Source organism: Mya arenaria, chromosome 8 (genome assembly GCF_026914265.1).
Source record: "Mya arenaria isolate MELC-2E11 chromosome 8, ASM2691426v1".
Lineage (NCBI taxonomy): Eukaryota > Metazoa > Mollusca > Bivalvia > Myida > Myidae > Mya > Mya arenaria.
Genome location: NC_069129.1, coordinates 69710919 through 69734142, shown reverse-complemented (window position 1 = coordinate 69734142; position 23224 = coordinate 69710919). Strand labels below are relative to the sequence as shown.

Here is a 23224-nt window from a genome sequence, read left to right as displayed (position 1 = left end):
CAAGGTCTTTGAATAAGTTAACCACAGGATTAAAGAGATCATTGTTCACTTTTAAACATGAAATATTTTAATGATGTGCACATCTTTTTGGAAAAAAATAAGTACAGATGAAACTATTGTCTCATATCTTGTTAGAAATACTGCAGAAATCAAATGAATGAAAGATTTATAATTAAACAGAGATGATGTTGGCAATGTTGTTTACTTTAAAAAAATCACTACTGGCACATTGTGCAATAAAGGTATTAAGCTTTACATCCTACAAGTTCCATTAACAATCTTACACCATTTCAGCATGGGATTCATTTTAACTAGGGATGCAAACGAATGGCAAAATTGATATTCGAATATTCGTTAATTCTTTCGAATGAATATTCGATTACCAAAATACGTCTTTTAAAAGTTGTAGTAAACTATAATAGTATTCGCTAAAGTAATAGCCGGGGCATTTTAGCCCTACTTTGTCGTAGCCACTACGTGTGGCGGACCCTGAATTTCACAAAATGAGCCTCTGAAATTCCTCATTTCAGAAAGACAAAAAGTAATACATTATAAACAATGTAAAAAAACTATTTTTTTTTATTTATATTCATGTGCCGTCATATTTGTAAACAGCGTGAACTTAGATAGAATTCTTGTCAAATGGCGTTATACGCCAATGGAGGGTCTTTCCGTAGGACGAGCAGTTTTGGGATTGACCTCTAGTAAATAAAACTATGGAAACAAACAAACCAACTCGGGGAACTAGTTTATTTCTTAATTGGCTTATAACCGATAAAAAATAATTGTGTGTCACTTGTCTTATGGCCAGTTATTGTAAAAGTATGGGGACTTCTTATAGTACCCGCCAATATGTCCCTAATTGACATAATACGCTGTTTAGTGTATTGTCATCACATTCACACCTCTGGCAATATAGGCCAATCATTGTAAAAACAAGACAAACAAACTCAAAACACAACAACCGGGTTGCAGGCAAAAGGTTTATTGTTATATTTATTCAACAACAAAATATCAAAATTCGAATACCGATTTTGACATTCGAATACCAAACGTTCGATCAAATATTCGAATATTTGTTTGCATCCCTAATTTTAACAAATCATGCTCTCGACATGAGTATATAAAAGTGATCCCCAAAGCAAGCATTGGTTCAAATAAACTGCAATGATATTTAATTTCAATACAATTTTATCATATAATTATAACTGAGCTAAAGTATGATTTGTAGTGTTGGCAATCAGTTCCAGTTTTACTATCAATAATCTGTTCTACTTATGTAACCGATTATTGATAGTACAATCGGTTTTTGACAATACCTTAATTGTAGTTTCTCGTACAATAACTTGTAATCTTTAACTATGCTTATGTTATGCGTATGTTTGAAGTGATTTAGTGTTGTTGTTGCTTTCGGCCATATTGTTAATGATAACAACTGAACACTTCTGAATGAATAAACGAACTCAAAGGAGCAAATTTGCGGAAATTAACCGAACGCAAATAATGAGACGAAAGAAGAAAAACAATGGATCATCGATAATGACCAAATAAAATTGATTGTCGCCAATTTATAGGCCCAACCAATCAAATTTTGATTATAATCGATCATCGGAAATCACTAATGATTTGAACATCATGCTTGTTTGTAAAGGATCATACCTCTTGTTTGAGGAAGGCCTGTGAGCACCCACTACAGAACTGGTATCCACACTGGGGACACGTGAAATGCATACATCCACCCTTCGCTAGGCTGTAACGCATCTTGCATGATGGGCAATCTGTCAAAATACAGCAATATTGTTGAGTCAAAATATGTAGGCTTCATAGACATTTGGAAAAGAGGTTTACCATACAGGGTGCATATATATGAACTACCAGACATTGAGGTCATAAACAAAAATATCCCAATAACATGCAATTCTTTCAATACCAAAATTTGTCAAAAATTCTTTCAAAGCCACTGTTTGTCCAATCCAAAATATTTAAAAACAAGAGGGCCATGATGGCCCTAAATCGCTCACCTGAGTAAAAGAATTTAACCTTTGTTATTAATATAGCTTGTTTCTCAAAGAATATTGAACAAGAGCTGTCTCAGTATGTTGTCGACAAATGCCCCCCAATGTGACATTGATCTATGAACAAGTACATAAAAAGTTGATCTTGCCTTTATGTGTCAAATACATATTGCAAGTTATATTAAATTGCCTCTGAGCATAGAAAAAAAAACAATCATACTAAATGACAGCCAACACTCTTTATGTCCTCATATTCAGCATTCCATTGTGAATAAACACTTAGTGTATCTTTCACCTTAGAGGTAGGGACATGGGTCTTGCACACGACACGGTGTCTTGGTATGTCGAAAACATATGGCAAGTCATTTTAAAATCTGTCCATATAAGAGTAAGTCACAGCACGGACACGACAGCCTATATTTTCCTTCAGGTTGCCATGGCAACCAGAGTTCTGCATGGAATTAATTTTTTTGCACAATTTTGAAAAAGCACCAACCAAGATTCCTATGAAGTTTCATCAAAATTGTCCAAGCGGTTTAGGAGAAGAAGATGATTGTAACCAATTGTTGACACTTTTCCTTTAGGTTGCCATGTCAACCAGAGTTCTTACATGGAATTAATTTCTTTGAACAATTTTGAAAAAGCACCAACCAAGGATCATTCCTATGAAGTTTCATCAAAATTGTCAAAGCGGTTTAGGAGAAGAAGATGATTATAACCAATTGTTGACATTTTCCTTTAGGTTGCCATGGCAACCGGGCCAAACAAAATTATGTGAACAAATTTAAGAGAGGTCCATGCAAGGACACTTCAAACCAAATTTGCTGAAGATCTATCAAGGGGTTCATGCGAAGAAAATGTTAAGTTTTTTTTACTAATTTTAGCTCTGGTGGCCCTTAAAAGGGGCCAAACAAAATTATTTGAAAAGACCTGACAGAGGCCCATGCTAGGATGCTTCAGACTTGAAGATCCATCAAGCAGTTAATAAGATCAAGTTGTTTAAAGGTTTTTCTATTTTTTGCTCTGGTGACCCCTAAAAGGGGCCAAACAAAACCATTTGAACAAAGTTGAGAGAGGACCATGTAAGGATGCTACATATCAAGTATGGAGTCATTCTGACCTTTACTTTAGAGGAAAAGATGTTTAAGTGACAAGACAATGTAAAAACAAATGACCCCTGAGCAAGGCACATTTGACACCGGGACAATAATTTGAATACCTTTGGTGTAGGTCCACTAGGTAACACTATATACCAAATATGAAAGCTCTAGGTCTTATATTTTGGAGAAGAGGATTTTTAAAGTTTTATTATATAAGACTATATAAAAATATTGAAAACCTAAGCCTATGAACACGGGGCGTGGCCAATTTTGACCCCAGGGCTAAAGTTTGAACAATCTTAATAGTGGTCCGATAAACAATGCTTCATACCAAATATCTAAGGCCTTCGCCTTTTGGTTTGGAGAAGAAGATTTTATAAGTTTTCATCATATACATATATAAGGAAACCCATGACCGCCCGGGTGGGGCCATTTTTTGACCCCAGGGCCAAAGATTGAACAATATTGGTACAAGTCAACTAGATGATATATCATGCCAAATATCTAAGCTCTTGTCACTACTTGATTTTACGTGTGTATCTATATATGTATATTTGTTATTAATTGTTGTATGTGGCCCATATTGAAAATTGGTATGTGTACTAAATATGTTATCCAGTTTAAATTAAGACGTTACTTGTCTTTGTGAGTTCGGAGAAGATTTTTTAAGTTTTCACTATGACACATATAGAGAAAACCCATCAGCCCCGGGGTGTGGCCAATTTTGACCCCAGGGCCATAATTCGAACAAACTTTGTAGAGGTCCACTAGACGATGAATCATGCCAAATATCTAAGCTCTAAGCCACGTAAGTTCAGAGGAGATGATTTTTGAAGTTTTCACTATAAACATATAGAGAAAACCCATGACCCCCGAAGGGGGTGGGGCCAATTTTGACCCCAAGGCCATAATTTGAACAATCTTTGTAGAGGTCCACTAGACGATAAATCATGCCAAATATCTAAGCTCTAGTCCAAGTAAGTTCAGAGGAGAAGATTTTTGAAGTATTAACTATAAACATATAGAGAATACCCGAACCCTCCTGGGCGGGGCCAATTTTGACCCCAAGGCCATAGTTTGAACAATCTTTGTAGAGGTCCACTAGACGATGAATCAAGCCAAATATCTAAGCTCTAAGCAACGTAAGTTCAGAGGAGATTTTTGAATTTTTTTTAATATAAACATATAGAGAAAACCCATGACCACCCAGGGGCGGGGCCAATTTTGACCACAAGGCCATAATTTGAACAATCTTTGTAGAGGTCCACTAGACGATGAATCATGCCAAATATCTAAGCTCTAGTCCAATTAAGTTAAGAGGAGAAGATTTTTGAAGTTTTAACAATAAACATATCAAGTATACCCATGACCCCCCGGGGCGGGGCCAATTTTGACCCCAAGGCCATAATTTGAACAATCTTTGTAGAGGTCCACTTGACGATGAATCATGCCAAATATCTAAGCTCTAGTCCAAGTAAGTTCAAAGGAGAAGATCTTTGAAGTTTTCACTATAAACATATAGAGAATACCCATGACCCCCCGGGGCGGGGCCAATTTTGACCCCAAGGCCATAATTTGAACAATCTTTGTTGAGGTCCACTAGACGATGAATCATGCCAAATATCTAAGCTCTAGTCCAAGTAAGTTAAGAGGAGAAGATTTTTGAAGTTTTAACTATAAACATATCAAGTACACCCATGACCCCCCGGGGCGGGGCCAATTTTGACCCCAAGGCCATAATTTGAACAATCTTTGTAGAGGTCCACTAGACGATGAATCATGCCAAATATCTAAGCTCTAGTCCAAGTAAGTTCAAAGGAGAAGATTTTTGAAGTTTTCACTACAAACATATCAAGTATACCCATGACCCCCCGGGGCGGAGCCAATTTTGACCCCAAGGCCATAATTTGAACAATCTTTGTAAAGGTCCACTAGACGATGAATCATGCCAAATATCTAAGCTCTAGTCCAAGTAAGTTCAGAGGAGAAGATTTTTGAAGTTTTAACTATAAACATATAGAGCATACCCATGACCCCCCAGGGCGGGCCAATTTTGACCCCAGGGCCATAATTTGAACAAACTTTGTAGAGGTCCACTAGACGATGAATCATGCCAAATATCTAAGCTCTAGGCCAAGTAAGTTCAGAGGAGAAGATTTTTTAAGTTTTCACTATAAACATATAGAGAAAACCCATGACCCCCCGGGGCGGGGCCAATTTTGACCCAAGGGCCATAATTTGAACAATCTTGGTAGAGGACCATTTGGTGATCCTACCTACCATATATCAACGGCCTAAGCCTTGTGGTTTGGTAGAAGAAGATTTTTAAAGTTTTTCCTTTCCATTGCTATGGCAACCAGAGTTCTGCATGGAATTCAATTCTTTGAACAATTTTCAAAGGGGACCACCCAAGGAACATTCCTGTGAAGTTTGGATGAAATTGGCTAAGCGGTTTATGAGGAGATGTCGTTTAAAGTAAAAGTTTACGGACGGACGACGGACGGACGCCGGACAAATTGTGATCACAAAAGCTCACCTGTCACATAGTGACAAGGTGAGCTTTTGTGATCACAATTTGTCCGGCGTCCGGCGTCCGTCCGTCCGTAAATAAAATGATTCAAGTGAGATTCTTAGGGTTTTACACTTCTATGAGGTTGCTTAATCAGCCCAATCGACAACGCTATCCCCCTTACCGATGCCATTTTCCTCAAGGTATAGTTGAACGCCCTTGGCCTGTTTATCCGGGTCATTGTCTATCTTCCACTGGGTGAACTGCTCACACGTCAGACCTTCATGCGCCCTCTCCCACTGGATACACATGAAGGGGAAGATAAAGAAGGTGTACACTATTTCAATATTACAGTGACAATCTATGGATTATAGGGTAGAAGGTGGTCACAACAGTAGCAATGCTTTATACAAAAATGATCATCAGAGCATGTATTAAAGTACCAACAAAGGAACTTTGCACTTTTAAGGAACAAGAACACTTCAACCAAGTACTTTTATATTTGATATAGTTGAACAACTTTGTCATGCACAATTTTGTGAAAGTGAACACTGCTTTTCTAGTTTAATGTTGTTAAAAGATAATATTTCAACTGTAAAGTTCCAAGTTTTATTGCAACACAGAAATGATAATCAAGCAAATAAGATCTTATTTCTTTGATCACCATAATGATACAAATCCTACTAATTTGCCCTTGAAATGTATATGCATACCTTTCTCTTGCAAAGGAAGCAAGTTTTCTTCCGACAGCTAACACATGTCATCTCCAGACGATCCGGCTGGTCCCATATAAACCCAGTCACACACTATAGGCAGGGGAAAAAACAATGAAAGATATAAAGCATGTGACTTTTAAAATATACCCTTTTAGCTTTAAGATAGTGCAGTTGAAAATGTTACATGATGGCACATTGGCACATTTTTTGGTATGAAATTCTATATTGCAATCTTGTATGAGGCTACATAAGGAATCCACATCTGGTTTTATATACTTTCTCATTTCAAGTCGTTACAAGAGCTTTTTTCCTTAAAATAAGTATCAAACATAGTTGGCATGAAAGTCAAAAACAAAGAATCCTCATCGGTTCTTCGTTCACACAAAAAAGAGGCATAAATCAAGTGAACTATCAGTATTAGAATATCAAGTTTTGTTTAGGCTAAACCCACACTTTTATCAGAATCTATGCTTTGTGGTGCACAGCAGTAAATTATACCAGCATTGCATGCAAAAAAGGGTTGCCATAATTCACTGTAGGTATGGAAGCTTCAATAAAAGATTTAAATTCATCACTTATACAAATCTCTTATGGTGAGAGTGGCCTAGTGGTATATGTGTCTGCCTCTCACCCAAGAGGTTATGGTGAAATCCCCACCAGGATGAGAGTGGTCTAGTGGTATATGTGTCTGCCTCTCACCCAAGAGGTTATGGTGAAATCCCCACCAGGGTGAGAGTGGTCCAGTATTGCTTTCTACCTTGAATCTTAGATTGATTAATATCAGTCGAAAATAACCATGTTTTAATAAACCAGTACTCACATGAGCACACCATCTGAAGTTTGGGTCTTTCTGCAGGTGCCAGTCTCTCAACTTGATGTCAAAAACCATCATCACCTCTTTACAGACCATGTTGTTTAGCTGAAAATGTATACAGATGGTCACATCATAATTTAAGCATATTTGCAACTAAGATCTAACATCTTGCAAGTTTGAAACATATACTGTCATCTGTATTTTAACAACTGTTTTCATCCTGAAGCTACATGTACCATTCAGGTACAATGAACAGTGAACTTTCTTGACAATACCGCAGAAGTCAGCATATTATAAGCACCTTTCATGTGTTTTCGGTACGGATGGGAACACGAGGCATGTGCCATCACTGGTAACGATGCTTGTTGAGTCATGGGCAATAAAGCATCCCAAGGGTTAGCTTATCCCATCCAGACCAGAAACGCATGATTGACACTTTTTCTTACAAACCTTTAACTTTCAACTATTCAAATGTATGTTTCATTAAAATGAACCTGTGTCATTGTTAAATGACATCACATGATGCAGTAATTTTAAATCACAGATGACATCAAATATTCCAAAGAACACTGTATTTTTACAAAGTTTGAATGGTTTTGTAATGTTATTTATATAATGTAACTATTATATTCATTTAAGTTTTTTAAATGTCAAAAATGAAAATACTGAATATTTTCAATTGGAGCATTGTTGGCTGTGACTTAAAAAGTTAAAAATCAATCCAGGCAATTGATTTAAGTTTTCATATCAGCTTGTATCTGTGGGAAACCATTCTCTTCGCACTGTTATAAACGGCAACACCAGCAAACAGAACTCCACACTACATTTATCACATACCAGCAGGGCGAGGAACTCAAAGTATTCCGAGGCACTCTCTTCATCTTCCAGGCCTGGCAAATCACACAGGGGGCAGCACCAGTTACGGACATGCTTCTCCCTGATTACAACCTCAAAGTTCTGCTTCACACACTCATAACACATGTTACAATGACAGGTCCCCAGCTTACAGATCTGAAAACATAAAGAGGAGTTTAACACACACTTTTTCTAATATACTCTACACAGATACAAACATAACATGAGCCCTAATTTTGGTCAAAATGGATGCAGAGCACAAAATCCTTCCTTAAAGGCCATCTGCACATGAAGCCCGATCATCTGTGAAAGTTTGAAGCACTTCTGTCAAATGGTGTCAAAGAGATGGAAAAGAGCAACTATTTTTTAGGGGCATAGAATAATATTTTGCTACGTTACCTACCTTAGACATGGGATAATAAGAGAAACAGATGCCACACTCCTGTTTGAGGAAGATGAGCGAGGATCGTCGATCTCCACAGTTTCTCACGGCCTCTATGATGTCGTCCAGGGTGCACTGTAAACAGATTATATCAGGTCAGAGATCAATTGTAAACAAGTCTTACCTTTTCTTCTATAAAACATTACAATTTATGTTCTTCCTAAATGTAACAGAAAAGATATTTCCTTTATATATATAAAATTTTCTTTCTATGATTTTTTTTAAAATTTTCTTGCCAGAGAATTTATAAAAAACAAGAGCTGTCACAGTATGTGACGAATGCCCCCGAATGTGACATTGACCTACGTACAAGGTCAGTACATGAAAAGTTGATCTTGCCTTTACGTGTCAAATACATATGGCAAGTTATTTTAAATTGCCTCTGAACATAAAAAAATACCAGCCATACTTGACAACCTACACTGTTATGTCCTTATATTCAGAATTCCCTTGTGAATAAACACTTAGTGTATCTTTCACCTTAGAGGTAGGGACATGGGTCTTGCACACGACACGTTGTCTTCGTATGTGGAACACATGTAGCAAGTGATTTTAAAATCTGTCCATACAAGGGAAAGTAACAGCCCAGACACGACAACCTATACTCTATGTCCTTATATGCAGCACTCCATTGTGAATAAACACTAAGTGTGACCTTGACCTTTGAGGTAGGGACACGGGTCTTGCACGCGACACGTTGTCTTGGTATGTGGAACACATGTGTCAAGTTTTTTTTTAAAATCTGTCCATACAAGGGAAAGTTACAGCCCGGACACGACAACCTATACTCTATGTCCTTATATGCAGCACTCCATTGTGAATAAACACTATGTGTGACCTTGACCTTTGAGGCAGGGACATGGGTCTTGCACGCGACACGTCGTCTTGGTATGTGGAACACATGTGGCAAGTTATTTTAAAATCTGTCCATACAAGAGAAAGTTACAGCCCGGACACGACAACCTATACTCTATGTCCTTATATGCAGCACTCCATTGTGAATAAACACTAAGTGTGACCTTGACCTTTGAGGTAGGGACACGGGTCTTGCAGGCGACACGTCGTCTTGGTATGTGGAACACATGTGGCAAGTTATTTTAAAATCTGTCCATACAAGGGAAAGCTACAGCCCGGACACGACAACCTATACTCTATGTTGTTATATGCAGCACTCCATTGTAAATAAACTCTAAGTGTGCCCTTGACCTTTGAGGCAGGGACACGGGTTTTGCACGCGACACGTCATTTTGGTATGTGGAACACATTTGGCAAGTTATTTTAAAATCTGTCCATACAAGGGAAAGTTACAGCCCGGACACGACAACCTATACTCTATGTCCTTATATGCAGCACTCCATTGTAAATAAACACTAAGTGTGACCTTGACCTTTGAGGTAGGGACACGGGTCTTGCACGCGACACGTCGTCTTGGTATGTGGAACACATGTGGCAAGTTATTTTAAAATCTGTCCATACAAGGGAAAGTTACATAGCCGGCCGGCCGGACGGACAGACGGACGGTGCGATTTTAATATGCCCACCTTCGGGGGCATAAAAATGCTACAGTAAACAGGCAAATGTTCCAATTGGCAAAAGCTCGAAAGCAGCAGGTTGGTCAAGAAAATGGCCAGCGTTTTATTATATTCATTATTCTGATGATTATTTGAAGCTTTGTTAACCTCAAAAACAGTACCAACACTAATTATAAGGAATCACTTTTACGCATTTTGCAAAGAATATCTCCAAATAAAGGGCCAGTTGACCTGTGCTTATTGTACCCACACTTGTTTGGAATTTTTCAGTACATGGAAATGTGTAAAGTTATTGCTTTAGGTCTTTTTTTGATATTGAATAGTAACTTTTCAATGCAACTTGCCCAAGTAAGAGGCAAAATAAAATACATAGAACTCATGGACAGCTCCCGCTTAAAGGATATCACAAGGAAAAATTGGCATTTGTGGTTCAATTTTTTTGCTTTTTGGTTGTTGTTTCTAGTTTTGACACTTATTCAAGAAAATAATTTAAGCTATTTTCAGCACTCAATATTTTTACTATGTCTGCATGAAGTACTAATCTGTATTACCATATGCTTTTTATAAAATTCTTACATAGAGCAGGAAATAAAATAGATAGAAGAATATAATTTCTATGGATTACAATTCTTTAAGTTACAAAACTGAAATATCAGTCATACATTTTAGAATGATTATAGACCTTATCAATAATGTGTCAAAGCATTTTGACACTAGAACTTATAAAGCAAGTATCTATATACAAGATTAAAATCAATACTTGGGGTTACCGAAAAAATCCAGTTGCTCGAGATTTTAGGTTGAGTGACCTATAGTTATCACTATTTTACAGTATCTAACACAACTGGAGCTATCACAGATGTGACAACTACCGCTGCAACCGCCTTGAGACAGGACGGCATTGCTTCACTCAGGCAATCATTGAAATAAACATCCTAATTATTCATTTTTAAAGATTAAATATTAATATTTCTTGTTTGCCAAAAGATCAATCTACAATTTTCAATATGGCCAAAGTGTTAAACTGATATTCAAGGGCACATAACTCAAACTTGATGAAATAACTTGACCTTGAATCTTACGCCTTATTTTAAAATCTAACCATGAATGACAAAGCTATTGACCAGACGCAAACCACCTTCATCCGTTCGGCTTATACAGCAAAACTGACAAAGTGTCCTTGAAGCTAGGGACCTGCTGAACATCCTCATCTTATGATCGTCACTTTTGCTAACTATTTTAAAATCCCACCATGAATGACAATGTCATTGACAGGACAGAAAGTAGGACTGATGGACCTCACACAAACATAGTGGTGTATAACCTGGAGAGAGCCCTCGTTCCCGGCAACATCCTCATCTAGTATTCGCACCACCGTCTCCGCCCGGCCCCATGACCGCAGTTTACCCTCAACAAACACCATACGAATACGACGCTGAAACAAGAATCATCAGAGTGGATTAGAATGAAATCCTTATTGTGTGATCATAGAGGACTTGGGCTCAATACAGATTTTGCAATAAATAGATTGCTATTGACAGCAGAATCAACCATCAGGTGTCAAACAAGGCAAATGAAAAGGTGTTAAAATGCCAAAGTTTTAAAATAATGTGGAAATAATAGCATTCCAAACTATCACATCTGAAGCATTTTCACTCACATTTTTGTCAATGTTGGTGTCCTTGACAATATTCTGGAAGTCATCATTGCTGATAACGCTGTTGGAGAGGCTGTCTGTGCCGGCTGCTCTAGCTGCCAGTAACACCTCATTGCAGCCTGAGGGACAAAATAATAACAGGTGCAAAACTGATAAAAGGCTACAAAATGCTTTAAAATAATTTCCTTCACAGCCAGACATCAGCAAAATAACAATATTAAGGTAAAACCAACGCCTGAGCATTTTCATTTAAAACTTATGATTTACCCAGTGTGTTGAAATTATTTGGAGATAGAAGTAACCACATATCCTTAACTCAGGTTAAGATCTTGCGTTTGAAAGTACAGTAAAACTGCGATCGCTCGAGGTCGCCAGGGACCGAGCCTAAACCTCGAGGGAACCGATGTTTTCGAACGACCTGATTTTCAATTCTCCAGTCTGTTATGAAATATATTTCAGTGCATTTCAAGTATGAAGTAGTCTGTTTACTAAGACACCGATTGTGTGTTGCGTTGTGGAAATCGCTAATATGCTCAAAGGCTGTCATTTACTATATGTATACTATTATAATATAAAATTTAAAAGAAATATCAATAAATCAACATTTTTTTGACAAAATGTTGGATCGATATGGTAGTGTTTATTTATATTTTTATTACTCATTTACATTTCTCACAATTAACTTTTCAATTGCCTTTCAATTGTCATTGCAATTTTAACAACTTGCAAAATGTTTAATACCTAGCAATTGTTTGTTTTTTTTGGAACACGTGTTTTCGGGAAAAAGTGTGAAACTATAACCTCGACGGAGCCATAAGGTTTTGTGCATGATTTGTGTACTTGGGACCGAGAATTTTGCTTGACACCTTGACATAATTAGGTTTCGATGCAGCGTAGGTATATTTTATATGAAACTAGAAGGAAAAAAGTTTGTGACCAAGCTCCGACCTTGAAGGAACGCCGGTTCTCGACCGACTGCTTGTTCGAACGACCGCAGTTTTACTGTAGCTCCTGATAATATATTTTACCAAGAAACCAGACATTGGCATTGTACCATTTATGTAAGCTAACATATTTTATCACATATTGTTTAAGCTGCAATCTCACAGATTGACAGTATGTACCTTTGTTTTAGTTTTTGTCGCAGAATAAGCTGATTTTGGTATCAATGTCTCCATTTCAGTCATTAAAGACAACTCACAATAGAACAGATCTCAATTGTTTGGAAAACTGTTGGAAAACTTATTTTTTCTTAAAACATTTGTAATGCTTATAGCCATGAAATATCAAAATTTGAATGAAAATATGAAAAACTTCAATCTGATCTTTTGTCAGCAGTCTTGTATCACTGGTTTCCAGACATTTACAGAAAAATTGGCTCATTCCAAAACCAAAAAAGTTGTCAAAAGGATCAATCTGTGACAGTGCACCTTTAAGATACATTAGTACCATGAATTTGATGTGTTATCAGTCTGAAATTTCAAGTAAAGGTACCATGACCTTTGACCTCAAAATCATGAGTATTCTACTGACCATGATCAATGTACATGTCAAGTTTGAAGACAAGTTGTTCAAAAGTTAGTCATCAGGAACACCTGTAATTTTTATGACCTTGACCTTTAATCTAATGACCTTCAAATCAAAAGGGTTCATCTACTAAGGATGAACAATGAAAGTGTGACGCAGATGATGCCGTCCATTAAAGCAATCCCTATGTTTCAGCCCACGCAATAAACTAAACACTTACCATTTTGGTGTTCATCCCAGAGTCTTCCCTGGAATGCATGCACCAGGGCCTGGTTCAGCTGATCCACGACCTCCTCTACATCCCCGCTGTGTTGGTACAGGGCTGTCAGAACATCCTCACGTGCAAACTCTCCGCTAGCACTTACCTCTGCATACTGCAACATATTTAGGTTGCATGTTGACAAACAATACCATGACAGTTCTAGCAACACAATGTGATTAGCTTTTATTGCTGCATTTTATTTCATCATTTTGACCCGATAAATATTGTTTCCAATTTAAGTGATGTTGGTCTATCAACAATTAGATTTGACATATGAAAATCGTAAGTGGTTATACCTTTTGTTTTCTGTCCTCAACACACTGTTTGACAGCCTTCTCAATTTCTCCAGCACTCTTGAGCAGTGCTGACCTTGCCTCCTGTGTGGAGACGTCCCCAACATCATTCTGGGGGGCCTTCTTCCCATTTGCAGTGGCTGTGTTGGCAACAAGCTCAGCAAGTGAGGGCCAAACATCATGAAGCCACTCGAGGGGCTGCAGTCCCTGGGTCCCACACAGCTGGACAGCCAGCTCCACCTCCCTGAACTCGAAGCCCTCCTTCTCTGCTCCCTGCAGAATCACATTATGAAGTACAGGGTATACAGGGATGTGATTGACCTGGCAGCTGGAGGGCTGAAACCATTTCAGCCATGGGTTCTTGGGGCACTTTTGGGGTCAAAAGCACACTGCCGTAGAAGAAAAACTGGCTTTTCAGAAGCTCTTTTGAGGGTTCATTTGACTTTAAATTTGAAGCAAACTGGAATATCAACTCTAACAACCAACAGCACTCTAGTTAATTTTTAATCAGCTAAAAAAATAATTTTTTATTTCATTATTTTTTTATTTTTTTTTTGGGGGGGGGGGGGGGGCTGGGAACAAATCACATCCCTGGGTATAACTTGTCACAATTTCACACATCATTTATATCTAAACTTTTGTACTCATAACATTAAGATGCGCACATGTTTGTAAGATTTCTCATAAACTGAAGATACTTATTAATTTATGGCCCATGTTAATCAGTTATCAACATTTAAATATTTCAGTTCTTTAAAAGCAAATTCTGAAATCATGCATATAGCAGATTTAAACACAATTTCATGCCTAGCTTGGTGAGATCATGCCATCAATTTAACCACCCAACATGATGGGAGAACATGAATCAAGCCTCCACCTACCCTGATTAGCAAGAGCAGCTCCTTGCCATCCTGGTACATCTGCTCCTGTTCCTTCCTCTGGTTTATCTTCTGTATCGCCTCTTCAAAGTTCAGATCAGGCTTCTTCCCTCTCCCCTCATGCACTCTACCACCTGGTTCCTGCATCCTTGGAGAATCAACTCTGCCTGTCTGATGAGGATCAGCTTGGTCCAAGGTGGGGTCAAGGCTGCTGGGTGCTGAGGTGTATATTTCATCACTGCTGTGGTCACTGGACTTGTCCTGATCAGACTTTTGTCTTATTCTGGTGAGATTCTCTGCAGGGAAAAGTAAATTACATGAGTGCTGTTACACAGTAAATAGGAATTCACTCTCTAAAATTCAGGAAAGCCCTGACTGTATAAAACATTAATGTATAAAGGAATTCAAGAGGTTGTCTGATCCCGCTCTCGATTCTCACCAATGCGACACAGGTTCGATCTACAGCCTTGAACTTGTGAGTTTGGTTGGTTGTCACCAAGCTAGGGAGGTAATTTTTCCCCCCGAATTCTTTATTTCCCCCAACAAAGTAAGAATACACTCTCACGCAACATTGTGCCAACGAGAGTGACTAAATATAAGTTAATATAACTTTCTTTACAATTGTTGAAAATAAAATAAAGAATCAACTAAATCAACCTACTGTTAGGCACAGTCAGTTTATGTGGGGTGGTTGTAGCTTGACCGGGGATTCTCTCCTCACCCGATATGTTCATCTTTGCATTCCCTGCACCCCCTGTGACTGCCGCACCTGACACCCCTGGATACCTCCCTCTCTCTTGGCATCCAGCCCTGGTCTCCGGCTCTCTGATATTCATTCTGCTCATGGAGGCAGACATCTCCTCCCGCTGTTTCCTCTCATAATCCTCCTGGGCCTTCTTCTTCTCAAAATATATCTGAAATAGCAAGAAGCTTTATACAAAATTGTACTTGTCGTATGTCAAAGTAATACTTACCGGTAGTATAATCATACAGTTGCAATGAAGGAGATTAATACAATGTTTTACTACAAAAACCAGTAACTTGTAGAAGATCATAATGTTTATTAGATGACATCAAAAATTGTTGTCATCTTAGAACTTTATCAGTCCAAATATTTGATCAAGCTGTAGAATTGAAAGGAACAGAAATGCAAGCCAGTAAAGCTTAACATACCCTGTCCTGCTCATCGTTTATAAGTTTGCCCACATTTGGCTGGCCTGGGGAAGCTGGCTCCCCCTTAAATGATGAATCAACAATCTCGTACGGTGACATGGGCTGCTCTCCTTCTCCTGACATCTGGGGCTTCACCTTACATTGTTGATGTGGTTTCTGCTGCTTCTGTTGCTGAATTAGGATCTGCTGTTGTTGTTGTAGAACCTGCTGTTGTTGTTGCTGTAGGGTCAGTATGGGCTCCAATTTCTGATACTTGTCCTGAGACCTGTTGCAGACCTGGCACACCTTTGTGCCCCGAGGGTTATCCACAGTACAATGTTCACATCGTTCCATTTCCTCAGATGCCTTCTGAACACTAGGTTGATCAAGTACAGGTACCTCAGCTCCGCCACTCTGATAGACAATCTTCTTCTGGTCAGATGTCCTGTAGCAGACCCCACACACCTTCTCTGACAGTTCATTAAGGTAGGTACAGTGGTCACACTGCCATCTGGCCCCCTCCATGTCAGCACCCAGCCCCTCCTGAACCCCTGACTTTCTCACCTGCCCCTGGGAAACCTTGGACTCGATCTCTTCAATACTTGGAGGAAAGGCCACCTGTTCTGCTCTCTGCTCCTGAGCTGGCACCATGGCGATGTTGGTTCTTGGTGCATGAGGATTCTGATCAAGAACTAGCATCCGCTTGATTTCTTCAATGTTGCCATCATTCATGCTTTCTATGGCCAGAGCAGGTGGGGATTCCTCAGGGTTCCCATACTTTTGAGGATTGTAGGCTGAATGATATGGCCCAGACGATGTAACAATGTGTCCTGGGGCGGAACTCATCACTGACTGATGGACTGTTGACACCATGACATAAGAAGAGCTGACCTGTGGCACGTTAGGAGGTATTATGCCATATGGTGGTTGACGGCTGCTCCCTGGGGGACCCTGGGGCTGGAAGTCAGCATACAGCGGGTAACCCTGCTGGGAATTATCTGACACTGTTGTATTCTGTGCATGACCAGCTTGCTTACCTTGTATCTGCTGAAATCTATCTCTCAACATTCTTGCCTCATCCTCTTTACCCCTCTGCTCTTCTAGTTCATGTATCTCTCTCTCAAGCTCTGTTTTGTATTTATCCAGCTCTGTTATTTCCTGCAAGTGCTTTCTCTTCCTTCTTGTAAGGGTCTGGTAATTGTCATTATTAAAGAAGTTTGGGTCTTCCAGCATAATCTCATTCAGTGTTTTATCCCATGCGTGCAAGTCTTCGTTCAAATCCATTATTAATATTTCCAGTTTACTATGCCTCTTGTGATGATCAGATATGTCCAAAATCTTCGGCAGCAAGCTTGAGCAGGGTGTAAAAACTAAAGCTGACCCAAATGAGGGAGTGCTTCTGCCTGTTGATGGTGTTTCAACATTCTCTATGACCTTAGGCGAAGATGTTGAGTGCTTCATATGTTGAGGCTTCTCAGAGATTGACCTCTGTGGCAGCGGACCGACACTAGGGGACCGTGAGATTGCAGACTCTGACTGAGAGTGTTGCATCCCCATCTCCCCAACCCCAGACCCCTGTGGGCCGACATAGCTGCCCTGTATGGACATGTGGGAGGGTAGGCCAGACTGCATGGGATACATGGGGGCATAGAAGAACTGTTGGCCCATGTGTCCCGGCTGCTGCACCATTCCGGCAGGGTAGCCCATGTAGCTGACCATGGGCGGCTGTTGGGATCCGTACACGTACCCTCCAGACATATTTGATCCATTCGAAGAATGGCCAACCATGTTTCCATGTTGTTGCGCATGGAAAGTGGGGTTATATTGCATGTTGCTGGGATAATGGGGCATCTTCTCAGGGGTTTCCGGCGTGCTCAGGCGCTGCTGAGTCAGTCTTTGTTGGGACCTACAAAAAAAGGCCAATATGCTATTTAAGTATAACTTTATGATAAGCATATTTAAGTAACAAAGGCATGCATCATTTTTTTTTTAAAACTCGAAATGTCCCCATTATTCCACACATAGTGAACAAGAGTTGTCACAGAGACAGCACACTTGACTATCCTGCCGCTTTAATTTTAAGGATTGCAAAGTTTTGTTAACTCATGCAGAGTAACTGTTAATTTAGATTACATGCAAAACCTGAACCAAAGTTTCTAAGTCGAATAATAAAGAGCCATAATTTACATTTTATGCCAAATAGAGAAATCTAACTTGATTATTTAGGTATTTAAGTATGTTTGATGGTGATACATTAAGTCCTTGTTGAGAAATTAACCTATGAGTTCTTACATGCAAAAACCGAAACCAGAATTTCTAATTTGAATAATATATCCTTGCATTATAGCAAGATTGAGTTATCTAATTTGATTAATTAAGTTGGTTTGATTGGCAGGAAGACGTGTCTGAAGTTTCAAAACAATACATGATATATTTGCAGAGGTATTGACTTAAATGTGATTACATGCAAAACCATATAACCAAGATGTGATGCGGACGCGTAAACCGACGTCAACACCAGGGTGAGTAGTATAGCTCTCCTTATTCTTCGAATAGTCAAGCTATGAAGGCAAAAAAGCAACATCAAACTTTCTACTATGAGATATACCTACATACCATGTTTAAACACTTCAGTTTAATTTGAATTAAAGATATGAAGCAAAAACTTTTTTTTCTATTTCAGTAACAGTGACCACGACCCTGAACCCAGATGCACAACTTTCCCATGCAGACTCATATCTTTGTGAAGGATTTTACTATAACAGAAATACTTAGGTGTAACACTAAATACTGTATTCCATGCCTTTCATGCTTAATTTTAATCCTAAGCTGAGCTGGACACAGCCACAAGCAAAACTCATTGATAATCAATATTCCTCTTTAGTTTCATGACTCTGTTTCATATACATGTTTTATTCATGTTTTAACTAAGTCAAGGGAAATAAATCTCCTCTTCCTGGTAGCAGCCATATGCTTAACCCCAGGTGCACAACTGCACATCTACTTTACATCCATGTAAACTTCATCACACTGCTAAATTCACTTCTGGGGATATGCGTGAAACAAGATTGCATACTCTATGGGCTATTCCTGTAAAGTTTCATCCCTCTGGCTGATATACTTTTGAAATGCGCAAAAAAATCTTTTGACTGACATAAACACTATAGAGGTATTAACACTATATCGCAAATATCATTATTTGGTAACATTTCCTACAACTGCTTTGAAATTGAGCAAAGATCCTTCGAACATTTCATTCCCCCAGTATAACATCCTTAAGTGAAACAGAGATACAATACACTCTTCAATCAAAGTCGTACCCAAAAAGTAAGATTACTGTTAACAGCCACTCACATGTAGTTATCATGTGCTTGGTGCTGTGGGAAGCCGTAGCCTGAAATCCTCTGTGGTTCTCCGGAGGCTTGTTGATCTGGAGGTCGTCTCAAAACCACAGGCACTGTCTCCTCTGAAAAAACGAAGGTGTAGATTGTAAAATAAGTTCTGCCTGTCACCTTTGTGACGGTATGTTTAGCATAATCTCATTTGCCCAACTAATGTACATCTAACATCAGCTTTTCACTGGATAAAAAATAACAAAATGCCAATTTGCTAAAATGGTGGCATTAATTAAACAAACAAGAGGCCCAAAAGGGCCTATGCTCTACTGGCATGGCTTTTGTGGTCATATCAATCCAGAGCATGTATGTATGGGTAAAAGGCAACAGACATATAGTTTATGTTTTGTGTTTGGGTTACCTGAAAACGTAGCACGTTCAACATCTGAGCCCAGAAAGTATTGTAAGCAGATTAGTTGCATGAACTATTTTAATATGTGCCAAGTAAAAGTCATCTGACAATAAAAAATGCTTTCAAAACTGTACTCATAGTAAAATTTTCTGTAGTTTTAAAAGTTAAAAACAGTTGGTCAAAAGGTCAAAGTCAAGGGCATCCTAGGACAACATTGATCAATTTGAACAAACATTCACAATCAATTGTGCTGAGATGGATGCACGAACACACAAAAAGGTTTTCAAACCTTTCCAGATTTATGTTTACCAAACCTGTGAACCCTGGGTGTGGCCAGTAATGACACCAGGTGCATAACTTAAACATTCACAATCAATTTTGTTAAGATGAATGCGCAAACTACAAAACTTAAAGCTAAAAAATGGCCTTTGGGCTTTCAACAAGAACAAGGCAGAGTAATTCACAAAATCAACTGCAGAAGCAAAAAGCAAATTGTCTCTCAAAATCCTAGACTTGCAAATTGTCTCCCTTAACTCTAGACTTGAATTAACATATACATGTAAACTTGGCTAAAAATAGAATTCGCTCATGCAGACCTGGCTAAAAACAGAAAGCATTTCTTTAAAACTTTCATGGCCCATAATCTAGGCATTCATGGGCGGATCTTGCTGGTTTTCGAAAGGAACCAAGCTCTAATTGATATCTAGATACTGTACAAGTTTCATCGAGATATAATCAAAACTGAAGACTGTATCGTGTTCACAACCAATTGTTTACACAATAGCATTTTTTTATACTATCAAGGGCCATAATCTAGGCATGCATGGGCGGATCTGGCTGGTTTTCGATAGGAACCGAGCTCTAATGGATATCTAGATACTGTACAAGTTTCATCGAGATACAATCAAAACTGAAGACTGTATCGTGTTCACAAGTAATTGTTTACAGACACACGACCGCACAGACGCACGGATGCACATACTACGTACACATTACCATCGCATAAGCTCTTCTGGCCTTTGGCCAGTAGAGCTAAAAACAGCATTTCTGATGTGTTGCAACAAATAATTAACTACTTTATTGTTAATTATTCATTTATTTTGTATTTCATATAACAATAGATGGTTAGTTATAGACTCAGAAAAGATCCAAGAGACCATATTCTTACCTGACCCTAATGGTGCCCTATGACCTAAACCAGCTCCTTCAGGATCACCTGGCTTTACAGAAACTGGGACCCCAGACTGGACAGAGGGCCGACGGAGCATCTCCAAGCTATGGTTCTGGCGTTTGGGGTGGCTATGCCACTTGAAATCACACTCGCGACACAGCTGCTTACTCCCGCACATCTGACAGAGCACGTCTGCTGTGTGCTTACCACAGATCTCACACACTGAAACAGTACACAATATTCATTTGCACTCCATGTAAAATATATCGACATCCCGTTATCGTTTTCCACTTCAATCAATTCAATTATTATTATGTAAGAAAAGTCAGTTTTTTAGATAAAATTAAAAAAAATCCCAACATTGTCTTAATGACATATGGAAAAAAAAGTGACTATATTTTTGTGTATGTGTCACTTTCACTATCTTATCAGGATTTTAATATTACATTCCATACACTGTTCACAGTTCAATTGAATAAGGGAATAGTAAATACCTAAACTTCCAGCCTTATTTTCCTCTGGTGATGATATATCGTCAGCCTGAAAAATGAAATGTTCAGTACCAACCAGCTTTTGTTCTGTATAGTGTTAAAAAGAAAATGTATTTAATTTTTTACAGAAAACTCTACCATATTAAAAAACATGCATCAACTAGTAAGCAAGATATAAGTTTAAGAATTATGGAAAAGCTGACTATTTTTGTATCAATTAAAAGTATTTTAAACAAATATTTCAAAACTTGTTTCCATGTACCTGTTTATCTGGTACAGGGCTGTATTTTGGCCTGGCCCCCTGGTATTCTTGTGCATGCTGTTGAGTTTGCAACTGCTGTACACCAGGGGTTTGCCACACTGGACTGTGTCCAGGCAAAGCAGGCAGGTTGCTGGGCTCATCATGTGGCTCTCTTGTTGACTGGCTGCCTTGTAATGGCTGGTTATGAAAGCTTGGATCCAATTGGCTGGCAATCTGCTGCTGTTGTCTCAACCATGCTTGTTGAGCAGTAACTGATGGATTATACTGTTGAGGAAAATTACGTTGTAGAGCCAACGAAGATGCAGGCTGGCCAGGTGTAAACCTGGACTGGCCAGGCATTTGATTTCCCATTCCATTATATCCCACACCTTGTAGCTGTAAGCCTCCATAGCCTGGTGTCATACTCTGAGCTCCAGTATTCATAACATCTAACCTTTGATGACCAGTGCCAACCTGCATACTCTGTGGTTCCCTTGGCTGTTCCTCCATCTCCTGTCTATACTGTGACTGCAAGGCCTGGGCAGGTGACGAGTTGGGAATCCCAACTGGCTGTGACTCCATTATGACTGGTTGCTTGTGAGCTGGCCCATGGGCTTCTTGATGAGAGGCAGACCCTGTGGAGGATTGAACCTCAAGTCCAGTCAAAGGTTGAGGTATACCAGTCTCCCCAGCCACCTGTAGATGGTCACCACCTTCCAGCAGCTGCCTGAAGCAGAGAGAATGATTCATGTGTAATATATACATGAGGGATGTACCAGAATGGCATTTTATCAATTTTTCAATATATACCACACAGTTCTGACACTTTCTAAAGAGAATCAATATTCATATAAGTGATCTTCAGTTAATAATAACTGCTGTCATGTTCCAATGCTAAAAGTGTGATTTTTCTAAAGGTATTTGAAGCCTACCTGTCCACATGATAAATAGTCATTATTTACCCTTTTACACCTCTGCTTTAACCTTGTTAATGTGCTGTCACCTTTTGTAATGTGACATAGTGACATTTACAAAAAAGGGCCTTGACGCAACCAAAAATATCTTTCAAATGTCTACCAAAAGAATAATTTTATATATATATACAGACTTTATCTGCAAGATATCCATTTAAGTATGTATTAAAAATAACAATTACACCCTATTTTGTGATTCACCTGAAATGACAATGGAATATGCCTACATTTACGAACAATGGTATATGCCTACATTCAGGAACAATGGTAAATGCCTACATTTACGAACAATGGAATATGCCTACATTCAGGAACAATGGAATATGGCTAATGGAATATGCCTACATTCAGGAACAATGATATATGCCTACATTCAATGGAAAATGCCTACATTCAGGAACAAAAGTATATGCCTACATTCAGGAACAATGGAAAATGCCTACATTCAGGAACAAAAGTATATGCCTACATTCAGGAACAATGGAAAATGCCTACATTCAGGAACATTGGTATATGCCTACATTCAGGAACAATGGAATATACCTACATTCAGGAACAAAAGTATATGCCTACATTCAGGAACAATGGAAAATGCCTACATTCAGGAGCAATGGTATATGCCTACATTCAGGAACAATGGAATATACCTACATTCAAGAACAAAAGTATATGCCTACAATCAGGAACAATGGAAAATGCCTACATTCAGGAGCAATGGTATATGCCTACAATCAGGAACAATGGGAAATGCCTACATTCAGGAACATTGGTATATGCCTACATTCAGGAACAATGGAATATGCCTACATTCAGGAACAATGGAATATACCTACATTCAGGAACAAAAG

General features: G+C 38.8%; 1 protein-coding gene across 4 annotated transcripts in view; it reads right to left on the bottom strand.

The window, feature by feature from the left end:
* LOC128243102 (uncharacterized) overlaps positions 1–23224 on the bottom strand; it is a 40894-nt gene that overhangs the window by 3356 nt on the left and 14314 nt on the right. For 3 of the 4 annotated variants that reach the window (XM_052960631.1, XM_052960630.1, XM_052960632.1), the window contains 17 exons: positions 21424–22129; positions 21165–21210; positions 20668–20892; positions 19107–19218; positions 15774–17658; positions 15262–15514; positions 14604–14896; positions 13726–13995; positions 13388–13541; positions 11644–11759; positions 11287–11418; positions 8413–8526; positions 7992–8165; positions 7161–7259; positions 6338–6430; positions 5809–5923; positions 1660–1778 (listed from right to left, as the gene is read on the bottom strand). In XM_052960631.1, coding sequence (XP_052816591.1) covers positions 1660–1778; positions 5809–5923; positions 6338–6430; positions 7161–7259; positions 7992–8165; positions 8413–8526; positions 11287–11418; positions 11644–11759; positions 13388–13541; positions 13726–13995; positions 14604–14896; positions 15262–15514; positions 15774–17658; positions 19107–19218; positions 20668–20892; positions 21165–21210; positions 21424–22129 — 4906 coding nt within the window. The remainder of the gene's footprint in view (positions 1–1659; positions 1779–5808; positions 5924–6337; positions 6431–7160; positions 7260–7991; positions 8166–8412; positions 8527–11286; positions 11419–11643; positions 11760–13387; positions 13542–13725; positions 13996–14603; positions 14897–15261; positions 15515–15773; positions 17659–19106; positions 19219–20667; positions 20893–21164; positions 21211–21423; positions 22130–23224) is intronic. The other variant, XM_052960633.1, reaches the window with a different exon arrangement.